Source organism: Erythranthe guttata, chromosome 10 (assembly GCF_056151865.1).
Source record: "Erythranthe guttata isolate IM_541 chromosome 10, IM_541, whole genome shotgun sequence".
In the NCBI taxonomy this organism is placed as follows: domain Eukaryota; kingdom Viridiplantae; phylum Streptophyta; class Magnoliopsida; order Lamiales; family Phrymaceae; genus Erythranthe; species Erythranthe guttata.
The window spans coordinates 2,213,036-2,232,644 of NC_142542.1; the positions used below are offsets into that span (position 1 = coordinate 2,213,036).

At 36.5% G+C, this 19,609-nt stretch overlaps 1 protein-coding gene across 1 annotated transcript; it reads right to left on the bottom strand.

Moving 5' to 3' along the window:
- Positions 1-2,387: 2,387 nt before the first annotated feature.
- Positions 2,388-3,171, bottom strand: LOC105952871 (Ribosomal protein S30 family protein). The gene is made up of 3 exons (XM_012976455.2): positions 2,942-3,171; positions 2,720-2,857; positions 2,388-2,584 (listed from the first exon to the last, which is right to left on the bottom strand). The coding sequence occupies exons 1-3, from the start codon at positions 2,943-2,945 to the stop codon at positions 2,538-2,540; spliced, it is 189 nt and encodes a 62-aa protein (XP_012831909.1). The 5' UTR covers positions 2,946-3,171; the 3' UTR covers positions 2,388-2,537.
- Between the last annotated feature and the right edge of the window lie 16,438 nt (positions 3,172-19,609).

The following is a 19,609-nucleotide window of genomic DNA, read 5'->3' on the forward strand; positions in this document are numbered from 1 at the left end:
TTTTAAGAGTTGTGTTGATACTTGATTCTATTAAGTAGAACGTTTTTTAACAAAATTATTCCGTCATATATATATCGTTTTTTTTTGCCGATGATGTTTGTTTGGAAGAGGATTGACAGAGTTAGAAGAGGATGGTTCACGCAGATCGGATCAGAGTTGTTTTATATGAGCTTCGTAGTTGGTTTATGCAATAATCGGAATAATTGTCCGCTTTGGTCGAGTTCATGTTTTTATCCCGATCGATAGTTGGTTTATTTGTTTATAACAGCCTATTTAAGTGTGCTGGGTAGTACATTAAAATATAGTTCGTAGTCTTTTTTAATTTAGCGTATGAATTTTGCATTTTAAGTTTATTTTTGATGATATTAATGTATTATCATTCAAATGTATTTGCAGTCTATTTAATTATTTTTTAGTATTCTGCATTTTTAATTTTGTTTCATGATTTTAGGTTTTTTCGATGGCGAATTTCGTACGGATTTTGTTGAGGTTTGCTGGGTTGGTTGCTATAAAGAGGTGTCGATGTAATGGCTCGGTAACTTCGGTTAAGTGTTAAACCGTTGTAATACAGTAGTATAATATTATGAATACCATATGATACTACCATTATCATTTTATTATACTATTATGAGATTATTAATGTACTAGAGTTTTTTAACTCGACATATTGGTTTTATTGTGTTATGATGTGTTTTATGTATTTTATCAAAACCCTAGATTGAAATTATGAGATTATTAATGTACTATTTTATTGGTTATGTGGAATACTTTACGTTGGTGTTGTTCTCAATGTTCTTGTCATTTCAGTGGTATATTGTTTGTAACACAATTTCATATCAATACTATAACCGTAATATACTATCATAGCAGATTAATGTACTATATTGAAATTATTAATATACTATGTGATTGAATAATACGGGATCCATAGTCTATTAACGAGATCCATAGTCGAATTAGATCAATAAGATAGTCTATTACATGATATAAGGAAAATTACCCTAATTGATTAGTATAACAAACATATTATTCACTTTCCATATATATTATTATTTCTTCATATATATTATTATTTACCCTAATCGTTTTCATATAATAAGGAAAATTACCCTAATTGATTAGTATTTCAAACAAACATATTATTCAGTTTCCATATATATTATTATTTTTCCAATAGTCAATTAATTAAACCCATAGTCGAATTAGATACATGGGATAGTCTATTAAAATATATGAGATAGTCTATTAATTTAAAAAAGGTAAAGTAACGGGATTTGTGGGATTTGATTGAGGGTAATTATGTAATTACGAAAAGCTTGGGCTTTGATCAAAATGGCAAATTTAAATTTGGGTCTACCCCTATTATTTGAATGTTTAAGGGGGTTATATCTAATAGACCCTTAATTAAAACTATTTTCTCAAATTAACTACTATTAAATGAATTGATTTGTTTGTTATCTTATTATTCCAGCTATACGTATGTAAAAATTGATTCTATCTCAATAATGAAAGTGACCATATGAATTATTTATTTGACGGACGAATTAGGGGATGGTTGTTTACTAGAATTGACAAAGCACATCTACGTTTCGTGATTATTTACACTTTCGGTTGTTTCTAAAAAAATTAGGTGCAAATTTTCGTACAGTTGATCCGAAATGAAAATGCCAAGTTACTGAAATATGATGTTACATTTAAATTCCATACAACATTAACATATACGTCGAACAAATTTAAAAGTTCGTAAAATCTTTTTTTTTTTTAAAATTACCTTATAGTACTCAATTATGCGTGAAAATATGCCGGGTAAATATTTGTCCGGTAGAGAGTATGTGAACTGCCTTCTAATTCAACATAACGAATAGCTTTAATAGCTTTTAATAATTTATTTTATGTTTAATTGTTCACAAGTGTGATCTTTGATTTTTAATTTGGTGTTATATTTCTAAATCTTGATCGAAATATAAAAGAAATTAGTGGATACGTCATCTACAAAAAATAATGTTAGTACTTGATAAATGTCAGATTTAAGATTGATTTTGTAGAGAATTTGAAAAATTCCAATAATACTAAGGCAACGAACAATTGCAAATGTACTTGAATATCCTCTTTCGGTTCAACAAGCAAATACAATCAAAGACAAAAATAACGGCTTTCCTTAATGAATAAGTAAACAAAAATAATATGTATCTTTTGTTGCAAATTGGATGGTCGATAAAAAAAAAATTATCAAGGATTATTCGACATAAAACATTCAATTAGTGCGTTCGTTCGAAGAGCTTAGATAGAAGTATTTGATCACATAATCCAATCGAATTACCGGCACCCAGAAATCGTGTCCACATAAGTTCTTGAATGTAGTGGCATGATGTTCTTGTAATGGCAGATTATTCAGAAACTCAAATTAAACTAATTCAAAATTGAGCAAATGGATATATGTTCAAAACAGTCAAATAACACTAGCAATCACTACACCATAATTATAAATTAAAAAAAAAATATTAAATCCAAATACTTGTTGTTCACTCTGCTCAGCTTTACTTCTCAGATGAGTTTGGTCCCCTCTTCTTCCCAAAGCCAACAACTGCAATCCAATTCAAAATTTGCAAAACCCAAATAAATATACAACCAATCACAGACAATAAAAACTCAATAACACTAAAAATTGCTCAAATCGTCAAAAATAATTATAAAAAAGAAAAAAAAAAGATAGATTTACCGGCGGTGACGAAACGGCGGTTGTACTGCATACGCTTGTGGGCGCGTCCGCGGGGCTTCTTCTTCTTGTCCTGCTTCGCCACCTTGGGCGTCTGTCCTCTCACCTTTCCGGCACGCGCCAACGAACCGTGTACCTTACCTGCAATTTTTTATTTTATTCGCCGATTAGAAATTACAGAAATGGATCGAATCGAATCAATTATCAATCAGTTATCAAATTTACCCATGTTTGTGTTTGATTGATTTCTGCGAGAATTCTTCCTAGGGTTATTCTTCGGCTGCCGGTAGTGGAAATGGAGCTCGAGTCTTCTTCAGTTAAGAAAATTAGGGTTACGGATTTTTATAGGGACTGGGAAAGGGGGCTGAACTTAAATTGGACTTTTGACTTTTTTAATTTAAGTTGGTTGATTATTCTTTTAACAGCCCAATAGTATTGAAGTTTTTTGGGTTTCTAGCCCATTCCACCAATTTCTTTCTATTTATTTTCTTTTTTCCAATTTCATATTTTTGTTGTTTACAATTATTAGCTTAGTATTTAAAAAGAAAAATTGTGTAATGTTATAATCTAAAAAAAATAAAAATAAAATTATCAACAACTTATTTAAGTTGTATTTAATTTTATGTCCAAAATTTGCTTTATCTACATATGCAATATATTTATCAAGAATAATCCAAAAATTAGAGTTTATTTGCAGATATAATTCATTTTCCGATATAAACACATAAACTGATAAAAGCGCTCTCCCCTCTCTCTACATTCATCATTTTTCTCAACCAATTTCTTTCCTCGTCTGGTTTAATATCCGCTGGCAGTTAGATCTTTTGCATCACACGTAATTCATCTCGACGAGAGGTACGGTTTGGTGGACCGGATATTGGTCCCGGAGGTATAGTCCTACTGGCGGTGCTAGGGTTCCAAACGCTAGGTCTCCATGGCGGAAGACACCAAAATTTCAGGCCCACTTTCGTAACAAGTTCGCCAAACTGCCTACATTAGCCACCACGACACAATTTGCAACATCCATACCACTCACAATATCCTATAAAGTTGTTGTTTCAGGCTAAGCAACATCATCGTCTCCGGTTATTTTTGTTCATCACAAACCATTGACTCCATTATTTAATGAGAATGGTAAAAAAAACTTATTTTTCAAGACCTCTAAAGGGATAAATTATCGGAGCCTCTTCTCTGTAAGATTGTCAGAAAATTTTCTGATGAAATTCCAATGCTCATGTTGTTGTCAAATTTCTTGTTGATTTAAAACTTACTAGAGGCTTTGCGGTAAAGAAGATAATTTTTTGGCATTTTATTATCTTTTTCGAAAAGGATATAAACTTCATCAAATTCTACCTTAAATCAGTCTGGCGCACTGAAAGAATGGTCATAAGAATTTTTCGATTAACTCCCTTGCTTAATCGTTGCAGTGAATTCCATAACTCCTAGTACACTTGTTAGAGAAGGTGACTCTTTTTTCAAATTAGAAATTTGATTGGTTGGCTAATATAGGTTGATCCATACACTTTACAAAAGTCATATATTAGCAATGCTCGAATTTGTGTAGAAATATGAAGGATGTGATTTCCATAGAGATCAAATTGGAAGAAATGATATTCACCGTCATTTACCATTACTACGTTACTTGTAATCAATCATATGGTTGATGCACCAAATAAATGTAGATCATTTTAGGCTCGTGTAGAACAAGCACATAATCTTTAGCGTCAAACAATCTCAAATTGTTATGCAAATTGGGGTCCCCAAAGCAATTCTAACGGCTATTAAAGCTTCTGTAAATCATAACGGTTTACCATCACATTAACAATTTCTTTAGCTTTTGCATAAAGCAACTAATTATTGTGGAGAAATGCCTACGGATAAGGCTACAACATATGACGGTCATCGGAGAACGAGGTCACATGATGGAGAGATTTCTAAGCATCAATTTTAGAGTGCAAGTCTTACCCTGATATTTCAAGTTTTATGGAATCTTTGTCCATACATTCTTTCAAGTTATCTTCCAAGAGCAGTGAGAAAAAAGTCTCTAAAGGGAAAGAAGTGGAGCCTAACAAGTTGGCTACCCAACCATTGGCCAATATGGATATACCTACGACAAACTCTTATTAAATTCTTTCTGTTAAGATAAATTAGTACCATAATTATGGGATATGAGTAGATATTAATATATATGGGTACCATAATTATGGGATTTGATTAGAATGTAATTTTGGAATTGATTTGATTAGGTTTCCTTGTTTAGCTTATTATTTTGTGTATAAATACCCATACCTCTACTGAGAAGAATACACACAAAAAGTATTCTACTACGTTCGTTGTTCATTAGTTTTAACATGGTATCAGAGCCGGGATAAAATCCTAGGCTTTTTCTCCTTCTGTCCAAAACCTCCTCTCTTGAAAATGCATTCTCCGCCGCCTCTATTCTCACCGCCCCTTCCATTCACTTCGTAGGCCGCCGATCTGCGCCATCCATCCTTTTTGCTGCCGAAAAATCACGCGTGTGAGCTCCACGCGCCACCACCTTCCGCCGTCGTTAACCCATGCCCCGTCGCCTAAGCCTCCTTCGGTCTTTGTTTTTCCGGTGTCTTTTTCTCCGTCAGTTCGCCGGCCTCTTGCAAATCTACTTGTGGTTGGTAATCTGTTATTTCGATTAGGTTGATATTTCTTGGTGATTGTATCCCACTTTTTCTCTCTACAAAGTGTTTTTGTTCTTCAGAAGAAAAAGAATAGCTCACTTTTTCATCATCAGATTCTTCTTCAGAGGAATAAGTATTGTTTACTTCTTCATCTTCATATTGATCTTCTTCTTTGGAAGGCACCACCACCGATTGTGTCTTGTGGTTCTTCTTTATTTCTTCTTCTTCAGAATGAGTATTTGACTTCATTTTCCAACAGGATATGAGAATTCAGTAACAATGTCCCGTCGCCTAAGCCCCCTTCGGTCTTTGTTTTTCCGGTGTCTTTTTCTCCGTCAGTTCGCCGGCCTCTTGCAAATCTTCTTGTGGTTGGTAATCTGTTATTTCGGTTAGGTTGATATTTCTTGGTGATTGTATCCCATTTTTTCTCTCTACAAAGTGTTTTGTTCTTCAGAAGAAAAAGAATACCTTACTATTTCATCATCAGATTCTTCTTCAGAGAAATGAGTATTGCTTACTTCTTCATCTTCAAATTGAACTTCTTCTTTGGAAGGCACCACCACTGATTGTGTCTTGTGGTTGTTCTTTATTTCTTCTTCTTCAGAATGAGTATTTCGCTTCATTTTCCAATAGGATATGAGAATTCAGTAACAATATCCCGTCGCCTAAGCCCCCTTCGGTCTTTGTTTTTCCGGTGTCTTTTTCTCCGTCAGTTCGCCGGCCTCTTGCAAATCTTCTTGTGGTTGGTAATCTGTTATTTCGGTTAGGTTGATATTTCTTGGTGATTGTATCCCACTTTTTCTCTCTACAAAGTGTTTTGTTCTTCAGAAAAAAAAGAATACCTTACTATTTCATCATCAGATTCTTCTTCAGATGAATGAGTATTGCTTATTTCTTCATCTTCAAATTGAACTTCTTCTTTGGAAGGCACCACCACCGATTGTGTCTTGTGGTTGTTCTTTATTTCTTCTTCTTCAGAATGAGTATTTGGCTTCATTTTCCAACAGAATATGAGAATTCAGTAACAATGTCCCGTCGCCTAAGCCCCCTTCGGTCTTTGTTTTTCCGGTGTCTTTTTCTCAGTCAGTTCGCCGGCCTCTTGCAAATCTTCTTGTGGTTGGTAATCAGTTATTTCGGTTAGTTCTTGGTGATTGTATCCCACTTTTTCTCTCTACAAAGTGTTTTGTTCTTCAGAAGAAAAAAAATAGCTTTCTTTTTCATCATCAGATTCTTCTTCAGAGGAATAAGTATCGCTTATTTCTTCATCTTCATATTGATCTTCTTGTTTGGAAGGCACCACCACCGATTGTGTCTTGTGCTTGTTCCTTATTTCTTCTTCTTCAGAATGAGTATTTGGCTTCATTTTCCAACTGGATATGAGAATTCAATAACAATGTCCCGTCGCCTAAGCCCCCTTCGGTCTTTGTTTATCCGGTGTCTTTTTCTCGGTCAGTTCGCCGGCCTCTTGTAAATCTTCTTGTGGTTGGTAATCTGTTATTTCGATTAGGTTGATATTTCTTGGTGATTGTATCCCACTTTTTCTCTCTACAAAGTGTTTTTGTTCTTCAGAAGAAAAAGAATAGCTTACTTTTTCATCATCAGATTCTTCTTCAGAGTAATAAGTATTGCTTACTTCTTCATCTTCATATTGATCTTTTTCTTTGGAAGACACCACCACCGATTGTGTCTTGTGGTTGTTCTTTATTTCTTCTTCTTCAGAATGAGTATTTGGCTTCATTTACCAACAAGATATGAGAATTCAGTAACAATGTCCCGTCGCCTAAGCCCCTTTCGGTCTTTGTTTTTCCAGTGTCTTTTTCTCCGGCCGCCTCTTGCAAATCTTCTTGTGGCTGGTAATCTGTTATTTCGATTAGGTTGATATTTCTTGGTGGTAGTATCCCACTTTTTCTCTCTACAAAGTGTTTTTGTTCTTCAGAAGAAAAAGAATAGCTTACTTTTTCATCATCAGATTCTTCTTCAGAGGAATAAGTATTGCTTACTTCTTCATCTTCATATTGATCTTCTTCTTTGGAAGGCACCACCACCGATTGTGTCTTGTGGTTGTTCTTTATTTCTTCTTCTTCAGAATGAGTATTTGGCTTCATTTTCCAACAGAATATGAGAATTCAGTAACAATGTCCCGTCGCCTAAGCCCCCTTCGGTCTTTGTTTTTCCGGTGTCTTTTTCTCCGTCAGTTCGCCGGCCTCTTGCAAATCTTCTTGTGGTTGGTAATCTGTTATTTCGGTTAGTTCTTGGTGATTGTATCCTACTTTTTCTCTCTACAAAGTGTTTTTGTTCTTCAGAAGAAAAAGAATAGCTTACTTTTTCATCATCAGATTCTTCTTCAGAGGAATAAGTATTGCTTACTTTCTCCATCTTCATATTGATCTTCTTCTTTGGAAGGCACCACCCCCGATTGTGTCTTGTGGTTGTTCTTTATTTCTTCTTCTTCAGAATGAGTATTTGGCTTCATTTTCCAACAGAATATGAGAATTCCGTAACAATGTCCCGTCGCCTAAGCCCCCTTCGGTCTTTGTTTTTCCTGTGTCTTTTTCTCCGTCAGTTCGCCGGCCTCTTGCAAATCTTCTTGTGGTTGGTAATCTGTTATTTCGGTTAGGTTGATATTTCCTGGTGATTGTATCCCACTTTTTCTCTCTACAAAGTGTTTTGTTCTTCAGAAGAAAAAGAATAGCTTACTTTATCATCATCAGATTCTTCTTCAGAGGAATAAGTATTGCTTACTTCTTCATCTTCATATTGATCTTTTTCTTTGGAAGACACCACCACCGATTGTGTCTTGTGGTTGTTCTTTATTTCTTCTTCTTCAGAATGAGTATTTGGCTTCATTTACCAACAGGATATGAGAATTCAGTAACAATGTCCCGTCGCCTAAGCCCCCTTCGGTCTTTGTTTTTCCAGTGTCTTTTTCTCCGGCCGCCTCTTGCAAATCTTCTTGTGGTTGGTAATCTATTATTTTGATTAGGTTGATATTTCTTGGTGATTGTATCCCACTTTTTCTCTCTACAAAGTGTTTTTGTTCTTCAGAAGAAAAAGAATAGCTTACTTTTTCATCATCAGATTCTTCTTCAGAGGAATAAGTATCGCTTACTTCTTCATCTTCATATTGATCTTCTTCTTAGGAAGTCACCACCACCGATTGTGTCTTGTGGTTGTTCTTTATTTCTTCTTCTTCAGAATGAGTATTTGGCTTCATTTTCCAACAGGATATGAGAATTCATAAACAATGTCCAGTCGCCTAAGCCCCCTTCAGTCTTTGTTTTTCCGGTGTCTTTTTCTCCGTCAGTTTGCCGGCCTCTTGCAAATCTTCTTGTGGTTGGTAATCTGTTATTTCGATTAGGTTGATATTTCTTGGTGATTGTATCCCACTTTTTCTCTCTACAAAGATTTTTTGTTCTTCAGAAAAAAAAAGAATAGCTTACTTTTTCATTATCAGATTCTTCTTCAGAGGAATAAGTATTGCTTACTTCTTCATCTTCATATTGATCTTCTTCTTTGGAAGGCACCACCACCGATTGTGTCTTGTGGTTGTTCTTTATTTCTTCTTCTTCAGAATGAGTATTTGGCTTCATTTTCCAACAGGATATGAGAATTCAGTAACAATGTCCCGTCGCCTAAGCCCCCTTCGGTCTTTGTTTTTCCGGTGTCTTTTTCTCCGTCAGTTCGCCGGCCTCTTGCAAATCTTCTTGTGGTTGGTAATCTGTTATTTCGGTTAGTTCTTGGTGATTGTATCCCACTTTTTCTCTCTACAAAGTGTTTTTGTTCTTCAGAAGAAAAAGAATAGCTTACTTTTTCATCATCAGATTCTTCTTCAGAGGAATAAGTATTGCTTACTTTCTCCATCTTCATATTGATCTTCTTCTTTGGAAGGCACCACCCCGATTGTGTCTTGTGGTTGTTCTTTATTTCTTCTTCTTCAGAATGAGTATTTGGCTTCATTTTCCAACAGAATATGAGAATTCAGTAACAATGTCCCGTCGCCTAAGCCCCCTTCGGTCTTTGTTTTTCCTGTGTCTTTTTCTCCGTCAGTTCGCCGGCCTCTTGCAAATCTTCTTGTGGTTGGTAATCTGTTATTTCGGTTAGGTTGATATTTCCTGGTGATTGTATCCCACTTTTTCTCTCTACAAAGTGTTTTGTTCTTCAGAAGAAAAAGAATAGCTTACTTTATCATCATCAGATTCTTCTTCAGAGGAATAAGTATTGCTTACTTCTTCATCTTCATATTGATCTTTTTCTTTGGAAGACACCACCACCGATTGTGTCTTGTGGTTGTTCTTTATTTCTTCTTCTTCAGAATGAGTATTTGGCTTCATTTACCAACAGGATATGAGAATTCAGTAACAATGTCCCGTCGCCTAAGCCCCCTTCGGTCTTTGTTTTTCCAGTGTCTTTTTCTCCGGCCGCCTCTTGCAAATCTTCTTGTGGTTGGTAATCTGTTATTTCGATTAGGTTGATATTTCTTGGTGATTGTATCCCACTTTTTCTCTCTACAAAGTGTTTTTGTTCTTTAGAAGAAAAAGAATAGCTTACTTTTTCATCATCAGATTCTTCTTCAGAGGAATAAGTATCGCTTACTTCTTCATCTTCATATTGATCTTCTTCTTAGGAAGTCACCACCACCGATTGTGTCTTGTGGTTGTTCTTTATTTCTTCTTCTTCAGAATGAGTATTTGGCTTCATTTTCCAACAGGATATGAGAATTCATAAACAATGTCCAGTCGCCTAAGCCCCCTTCGGTCTTTGTTTTTCCGGTGTCTTTTTCTCCGTCAGTTTGCCGGCCTCTTGCAAATCTTCTTGTGGTTGGTAATCTGTTATTTCGATTAGGTTGATATTTCTTGGTGATTGTATCCCACTTTTTCTCTCTACAAAGATTTTTTGTTCTTCAGAAAAAAAAAGAATAGCTTACTTTTTCATTATCAGATTCTTCTTCAGAGGAATAAGTATTGCTTACTTCTTCATCTTCATATTGATCTTCTTCTTTGGAAGGCACCACCACCGATTGTGTCTTGTGGTTGTTCTTTATTTCTTCTTCTTCAGAATGAGTATTTGGCTTCATTTTCCAACAGGATATGAGAATTCAGTAACAATGTCCCGTCGCCTAAGCCCCCTTCGGTCTTTGTTTTTCCGGTGTCTTTTTCTCCGTCAGTTCGCCGGCCTCTTGCAAATCTTCTTGTGGTTGGTAATATGTTATTTCGGTTAGTTCTTGGTGATTGTATCCCACTTTTTCTCTCTACAAAGTGTTTTGTTCTTCAGAAGAAAAAGAATAGCTTACTTTTTCATCATCAGATTCTTCTTCAGAGGAATAAGTATTGCTTACTTCTTCATCTTCATGTTGATCTTCTTCTTTGGAAGGCACCACCACCGATTGTGTCTTGTGGTTGTTCTTTATTTCTTCTTCTTCAGAATGAGTATTTGGCTTCATTTTCCGACAGGATATGAGAATTCAGTAACAATGTCCCGTCGCCTAAGCCCCCTTCGGTCTTTGTTTTTCCGGTGTCTTTTTCTCCGTCACTTCGCCGGCCTCTTGCAAATCTTCTTGTGGTTGGTAATCTGTTATTTCGATTAGGTTGATATTTCTTGGTGATTGTATACCACTTTTTCTCTCTACAAAGTGTTTTTGTTCTTCAAAAGAAAAAGAATAGCTTACTTTTTCATCATCAGATTCTTCTTCAGAGGAATAAGTATCGCTTACTTCTTCATCTTCATATTGATCTTCTTGTTTGGAAGGCACCACCACCGATTGTGTCTTGTGCTTGTTCCTTATTTCTTCTTCTTCAGAATGAGTATTTGGCTTCATTTTCCAACTGGATATGAGAATTCAGTAACAATGTCCCGTCGCCTAAGCCCCCTTCGGTCTTTGTTTATCCGGTGTCTTTTTCTCGGTCAGTTCGCCGGCCTCTTGTAAATCTTCTTGTGGTTGGTAATCTGTTATTTCGATTAGGTTTATATTTCTTGGTGATTGTATCCCACTTTTTCTCTCTACAAAGTGTTTTTGTTCTTCAGAAGAAAAAGAATAGCTTACTTTTTCATCATCAGATTCTTCTTCAGAGGAATAAGTATTGCTTACTTCTTCATCTTCATATTGATCTTCTTCTTTGGAAGGCACCACCACCGATTGTGTCTTGTGGTTGTTCTTTATTTCTTCTTCTTCAGAATGAGTATTTGGCTTCAATTTCCAACAGGATATGAGAATTCAGTAACAATGTCCCGTCGCCTAAGCCACCTTCGGTCTTTGTTTTTTCGGTGTCTTTTTCTCCGTCAGTTCGCCGGCCTCTTGCAAATCTTCTTGTGGTTGGTAATCTGTTATTTCGGTTAGGTAGATATTTCTTGGTGATTGTATCCCACTTTTTCTCTCTACAAAGTGTTTTGTTCTTCAGAAGAAAAAGAATACCTTACTATTTCATCATCAGATTCTTCTTCAGAGGAATGAGTATTGCTTACTTCTTCATCTTCAAATTGAACTTCTTCTTTGGAAGGCACCACCACCGATTGTGTCTTGTGGTTGTTCTTTATTTCTTCTTCTTCAGAATGAGTATTTCGCTTCATTTTCCAACAGGATATGAGAATTCAGTAACAATATCCCGTCGCCTAAGCCCCCTTCGGTCTTGGTTTTTCCGGTGTCTTTTTCTCCGTCAGTTCGCCGGCCTCTTGCAAATTTTCTTGTGGTTGGTAATCTGTTATTTCGGTTAGTTCTTGGTGATTGTATCCCACTTTTTCTCTCTACAAAGTGTTTTTGTTCTTCAGAAGAAAAATAATAGCTTACTTTTTCATCATCAGATTCTTCTTCTGAGGAATAAGTATTGCTTACTTCTCCATCTTCATATTGATCTTCTTCTTTGGAAGGCACCACCCCGGATTGTGTCTTGTGGTTGTTCTTTATTTCTTCTTCTTCAGAATGAGTATTTGGCTTCATTTTCCAACAGAATATGAGAATTCAGTAACAATGTCCCGTCGCCTAAGCCCCCTTCGATCTTTGTTTTTCCTGTGTCTTTTTCTCCGTCAGTTCGCCGGCCTCTTGCAAATCTTCTTGTGGTTGGTAATCTGTTATTTCGGTTAGGTTGATATTTCTTGGTGATTGTATACCACTTTTTCTCTCTACAAAGTGTTTTGTTCTTCAGAAGAAAAAGAATAGCTTACTTTATCATCATCAGATTCTTCTTCAGAGGAATAAGTATTGCTTACTTCTTCATCTTCATATTGATCTTTTTCTTTGGAAGGCACCACCACCGATTGTGTCTTGTGGTTGTTCTTTATTTCTTCTTCTTCAGAATGAGTATTTGGCTTCATTTACCAACAGGATATGAGAATTCAGTAACAATGTCCCGTCGCCTAAGCCCCCTTCGGTCTTTGTTTTTCCAGTGTCTTTTTCTCCGGCCGGCCTCTTGCAAATCTTCTTGTGGTTGGTAATCAGTTATTTCGATTAGGTTGATATTTCTTGGTGATTGTATCCCACTTTTTCTCTCTGCAAAGTGTTTTTGTTGTTCAGAAGAAAAAGAATAGCTTACTTTTTCATCATCAGATTCTTCTTCAGAGGAATAAGTATCGCTTACTTCTTCATCTTCATATTGATCTTCTTCTTAGGAAGTCACCACCACCGATTGTGTCTTGTGGTTGTTCTTTATTTCTTCTTCTTCAGAATGAGTATTTGGCTTCATTTTCCAACAGGATATGAGAATTCATAAACAATGTCCAGTCGCCTAAGCCCCCTTCGGTCTTTGTTTTTCCGGTGTCTTTTTCTCGGTCAGTTCGCCGGCCTCTTGCAAATCTTCTTGTGGTTGGTAATCTGTTATTTCGATTAGGTTGATATTTCTTGGTGATTGTATCCCACTTTTTCTCTCTACAAAGAGTTTTTGTTCTTCAGAAAAAAAAAAAGAATAGCTTACTTTTTCATTATCAGATTCTTCTTCAGAGGAATAAGTATTGCTTACTTCTTCATCTTCATATTGATCTTCTTCTTTGGAAGGCACCACCACCGATTGTGTCTTGTGGTTGTTCTTTATTTCTTCTTCTTCTTCAGAATGAGTATTTGGCTTCATTTTCCAACAGAATATGAGAATTCAGTAACAATGTCCCGTCGCCTAAGCCCCCTTCGGTCTTTGTTTTTCCGGTGTCTTTTTCTCAGTCAGTTCGCCGGCCTCTTGCAAATCTTCTTGTGGTTGGTAATCTGTTATTTCGGTTAGTTCTTGGTGATTGTATCCCACTTTTTCTCTCTACAAAGTGTTTTGTTCTTCAGAAGAAAAAGAATAGCTTACTTTTTCATCATCAGATTCTTCTTCAGAGGAATAAGTATCGCTTACTTCTTCATCTTCATATTGATCTTCTTGTTTGGAAGGCACCACCACCGATTGTGTCTTGTGCTTGTTCCTTATTTCTTCTTCTTCAGAATGAGTATTTGGCTTCATTTTCCAACTGGATATGAGAATTCAGTAACAATGTCCCGTCGCCTAAGCCCCCTTCGGTCTTTGTTTATCCGGTGTCTTTTTCTCGGTCAGTTCGCCGGCCTCTTGTAAATCTTCTTGTGGTTGGTAATCTGTTATTTCGATTAGGTTGATATTTCTTGGTGATTGTATCCCACTTTTTCTCTCTACAAAGTGTTTTTGTTCTTCAGAAGAAAAAGAATAGCTTACTTTTTCATCATCAGATTCTTCTTCAGAGGAATAAGTATTGCTTACTTCTTCATCTTCATATTGATCTTCTTCTTTGGAAGGCACCACCACCGATTGTGTCTTGTGGTTGTTCTTTATTTCTTCTTCATCAGAATGAGTATTTGGCTTCAATTTCCAACAGGATATGAGAATTCAGTAACAATGTCCCGTCGCCTAAGCCACCTTCGGTCTTTGTTTTTCCGGTGTCTTTTTCTCCGTCAGTTCGCCGGCCTCTTGCAAATCTTCTTGTGGTTGGTAATCTGTTATTTCGGTTAGGTTGATATTTCTTGGTGATTGTATCCCACTTTTTCTCTCTACAAAGTGTTTTGTTCTTCAGAAGAAAAAGAATACCTTACTATTTCATCATCAGATTCTTCTTCAGATGAATGAGTATTGCTTACTTTTTCATCTTCAAATTGAACTTCTTCTTTGGAAGGCACCACCACCGATTGTGTCTTGTGGTTGTTCTTTATTTCTTCTTCTTCAGAATGAGTATTTCGCTTCATTTTCAAACAGGATATGAGAATTCAGTAACAATATCCCGTCGCCTAAGCCCCCTTCGGTCTTTGTTTTTCCGGTGTCTTTTTCTTCGTCAGTTCGCCGGCCTCTTGCAAATTTTCTTGTGGTTGGTAATCTGTTATTTCGGTTAGTTCTTGGTTGTTGTATCCCACTTTTTCTCTCTACAAAGTGTTTTTGTTCTTCAGAAGAAAAAGAATAGCTTACTTTTTCATCATCAGATTCTTGTTCTGAGGAATAAGTATTGCTTACTTCTCCATCTTCATATTGATCTTCTTCTTTGGAAGGCACCACCCCCGATTGTGTCTTGTGGTTGTTATTTATTTCTTCTTCTTCAGAATGAGTATTTGGCTTCATTTTCCAACAGAATATGAGAATTCAGTAACAATGTCCCGTCGCCTAAGCCCCCTTCGATCTTTGTTTTTCCTGTGTCTTTTTCTCCGTCAGTTCGCCGGCCTCTTGCAAATCTTCTTGTGGTTGGTAATCTGTTATTTCGGTTAGGTTGATATTTCTTGGTGATTGTATCCCACTTTTTCTCTCTACAAAGTGTTTTGTTCTTCAGAAGAAAAAGAATAGCTTACTTTTTCATCATCAGATTCTTCTTCAGAGGAATAAGTATTGCTTACTTCTTCATCTTCATATTGATCTTTTTCTTTGGAAGGCACCACCACCGATTGTGTCTTGTGGTTGTTCTTTATTTCTTCTTCTTCAGAATGAGTATTTGGCTTCATTTACCAACAGGATATGAGAATTCAGTAACAATGTCCCGTCGCCTAAGCCCCCTTCGGTCTTTGTTTTTCCAGTGTCTTTTTCTCCGGCCGGCCTCTTGCAAATCTTCTTGTGGTTGGTAATCTGTTATTTCGATTAGGTTGATATTTCTTGGTGATTGTATCCCACTTTTTCTCTCTGCAGAGTGTTTTTGTTCTTCAGAAGAAAAAGAATAGCTTACTTTTTCATCATCAGATTCTTCTTCAGAGGAATAAGTATCGCTTACTTCTTCATCTTCATATTGATCTTCTTCTTAGGAAGTCACCACCACCGATTGTGTCTTGTGGTTGTTCTTTATTTCTTCTTCTTCAGAATGAGTATTTGGCTTCATTTTCCAACAGGATATGAGAATTCATAAACAATGTCCAGTCGCCTAAGCCCCCTTCGGTCTTTGTTTTTCCGGTGTCTTTTTCTCGGTCAGTTCGCCGGCCTTTTGCAAATCTTCTTGTGGTTGGTAATCTGTTATTTCGATTAGGTTGATATTTCTTGGTGATTGTATCCCACTTTTTCTCTCTACAAAGAGTTTTTGTTCTTCAGAAAAAAAAAGGATTAGCTTACTTTTTCATTATCAGATTCTTCTTCAGAGGAATAAGTATTGCTTACTTCTTCATCTTCATATTGATCTTCTTCTTTGGAAGGCACCACCACCGATTGTGTCTTGTGGTTGTTCTTTATTTCTTCTTCTTCAGAATGAGTATTTGGCTTCATTTTCCAACAGAATATGAGAATTCAGTAACAATGTCCCGTCGCCTAAGCCCCCTTCGGTCTTTGTTTTTCCGGTGTCTTTTTCTCAGTAAGTTCGCCGGCCTCTTGCAAATCTTCTTGTGGTTGGTAATCTGTTATTTCGGTTAGTTCTTGGTGATTGTATCCCACTTTTTCTCTCTACAAAGTGTTTTGTTCTTCAGAAGAAAAAGAATAGCTTACTTTTTCATCATCAGATTCTTCTTCAGAGGAATAAGTATCGCTTACTTCTTCATCTTCATATTGATCTTCTTCTTAGGAAGTCACCACCACCGATTGTGTCTTGTGGTTGTTCTTTATTTCTTCTTCTTCAGAATGAGTATTTGGCTTCATTTTCCAACAGGATATGAGAATTCATAAACAATGTCCAGTCACCTAAGCCCCCTTCGGTCTTTGTTTTTCCGGGTTCTTTTTCTCGGTCAGTTCGCCGGCCTCTTGCAAATCTTCTTGTGGTTGGTAATCTGTTATTTCGATTAGGTTGATATTTCTTGGTGATTGTATCCCACTTTTTCTCTCTACAAAGTGTTTTTGTTCTTCAGAAGAAAAAGAATAGCTTACTTTTTCATCATCAGATTCTTCTTCAGAGGAATAAGTATTGCTTACTTCTTCATCTTCATATTGATCTTCTTCTTTGGAAGGCACCACCATCGATTGTGTCTTGTGGTTGTTCTTTATTTCTTCTTCTTCAGAATGAGTATTTGACTTCATTTTCCAACAGGATATGAGAATTCAGTAACAATGTCCCGTCGCCTAAGCCCCCTTCGGTCTTTGTTTATCCGGTGTCTTTTTCTCGGTCAGTTCGCCGGCCTCTTGTAAATCTTCTTGTGGTTGGTAATCTGTTATTTCGATTAGGTTGATATTTCTTGGTGATTGTATCCCACTTTTTCTCTCTACAAAGTATTTTTGTTCTTCAGAAGAAAAAGAATAGCTTACTTTTTCATCATCAGATTCTTCTTCAAAGGAATAAGTATTGCTTACTTCTTCATCTTCATATTGATCTTCTTCTTTGGAAGGCACCACCACCGATTGTGTCTTGTGGTTGTTCTTTATTTCTTCTTCTTCAGAATGAGTATTTGGCTTCAATTTCCATCAGGATATGAGAATTCAGTAACAATGTCCCGTCGCCTAAGCCACCTTCGGTCTTTGTTTTTCCGGTGTCTTTTTCTCCGTCAGTTCGCCGGCTCTTGCAAATCTTCTTGTGGTTGGTAATTTGTTATTTCGGTTAGGTTGATATTTCTTGGTGATTGTATCCCTCTTTTTCTCTCTACAAAGTGTTTTGTTCTTCAGAAGAAAAAGAATACCTTACTATTTCATCATCAGATTCTTCTTCAGATGAATGAGTATTGCTTACTTCTTCATCTTCAAATTGAACTTCTTCTTTGGAAGGCACCACCACCGATTGTGTCTTGTGGTTGTTCTTTATTTCTTCTTCTTCAGAATGAGTATTTCGCTTCATTTTCCAACAGGATATGAGAATTCAGTAACAATATCCCGTCGCCTAAGCCCCCTTCGGTCTTGGTTTTTCCGGTGTCTTTTTCTCCGTCAGTTCGCCGGCCTCTTGCAAATTTTCTTGTGGTTGGTAATCTGTTATTTCGGTTAGTTCTTGGTGATTGTATCCCACTTTTTCTCTCTACAAAGTGTTTTTGTTCTTCTGAAGAAAAAGAATAGCTTACTTTTTCATCATCAGATTCTTCTTCTGAGGAATAAATATTGCTTACTTCTCCATCTTCATATTGATCTTCTTCTTTGGAAGGCACCACCCCCGATTGTGTCTTGTGGTTGTTCTTTATTTCTTCTTCTTCAGAATGAGTATTTGGCTTCATTTTCCAACAGAATATGAGAATTCAGTAACAATGTCCCGTCGCCTAAGCCCCCTTCGATCTTTGTTTTTCCTGTGTCTTTTTCTCCGTCAGTTCGCCGCCTCTTGCAAATCTTCTTGTGGTTGGTAATCTGTTATTTCGGTTAGGTTGATATTTCTTGGTGATTGTATCCCACTTTTTCTCTCTACAAAGTGTTTTGTTCTTCAGAAGAAAAAGAATAGCTTACTTTTTCATCATCAGATTCTTCTTCAGAGGAATAAGTATTGCTTACTTCTTCATCTTCATATTGATCTTTTTCTTTGGAAGGCACCACCACCGATTGTGTCTTGTGGTTGTTCTTTATTTCTTCTTCTTCAGAATGAGTATTTGACTTCATTTACCAACAGGATATGAGAATTCAGTAACAATGTCCCGTCGCCTAAGCCCCCTTCGGTCTTTGTTTTTCCTGTGTCTTTTTCTCCGGCCGGCCTCTTGCAAATCTTCTTGTGGTTGGTAATCTGTTATTTCGATTAGGTTGATATTTCTTGGTGATTGTATCCCACTTTTTCTCTCTGCAGAGTGTTTTTGTTCTTCAGAAGAAAAAGAATAGCTTACTTTTTCATCATCAGATTCTTCTTCAGAGGAATAAGTATCGCTTACTTCTTCATCTTCATATTGATCTTCTTCTTAGGAAGTCACCACCACCGATTGTGTCTTGTGGTTGTTCTTTATTTCTTCTTCTTCAGAATGAGTATTTGGCTTCATTTTCCAACAGGATATGAGAATTCATAAACAATGTCCAGTCGCCTAAGCCCCCTTCGGTCTTTGTTTTTCCGGTGTCTTTTTCTCGGTCAGTTCGCCGGCCTCTTGCAAATCTTCTTGTGGTTGGTAATCTGTTATTTCGATTAGGTTGATATTTCTTGGTGATTGTATCCCACTTTTTCTCTCTACAAAGAGTTTTTGTTCTTCAGAAAAAAAAAAGGAATAGCTTACTTTTTCATTATCAGATTCTTCTTCAGAGGAATAAGTATTGCTTACTTCTTCATCTTCATATTGATCTTCTTCTTTGGAAGGCACCACCACCGATTGTGTCTTGTGGTTGTTCTTTATTTCTTCTTCTTCAGAATGAGTATTTGGCTTCATTTTCCAACAGAATATGAGAATTCAGTAACAATGTCCCGTCGCCTAAGCCCCCTTCGGTCTTTGTTTTTCCGGTGTCTTTTTCTCAGTCAGTTCGCCGGCCTCTTGCAAATCTTCTTGTGGTTGGTAATCTGTTATTTCGGTTAGTTCTTGGTGATTGTATCCCACTTTTTCTCTCTACAAAGTGTTTTGTTCTTCAGAAGAAAAAGAATAGCTTACTTTTTCATCATCAGATTCTTCTTCAGATGAATAAGTATCGCTTACTTCTTCATCTTCATATTGATCTTCTTCTTAGGAAGTCACCACCACCGATTGTGTCTTGTGGTTGTTCTTTATTTCTTCTTCTTCAGAATGAGTATTTGACTTCATTTACCAACAGGATATGAGAATTCAGTAACAATGTCCCGTCGCCTAAGCCCCCTTCGGTCTTTGTTTTTCCTGTGTCTTTTTCTCCGGCCGGACTCTTGCAAATCTTCTTGTGGTTGGTAATCTGTTATTTCGATTAGGTTGATATTTCTTGGTGATTGTATCCCACTTTTTCTCTCTACAAAGTGTTTTTGTTCTTCAGAAGAAAAAGAATAGCTTACTTTTTCATCATCAGATTCTTCTTCA

What these genes read in the sequence shown, in the direction of transcription:
- LOC105952871 (XM_012976455.2), bottom strand. An exon ending in CCGCCGTTTCGTCACCGCCG is followed by an intron (nt 2,585 to 2,719) that starts GTAAATCTATCT and finishes ATTGGATTGCAG; the next exon opens with TTGTTGGCTTTGGGAAGAAG.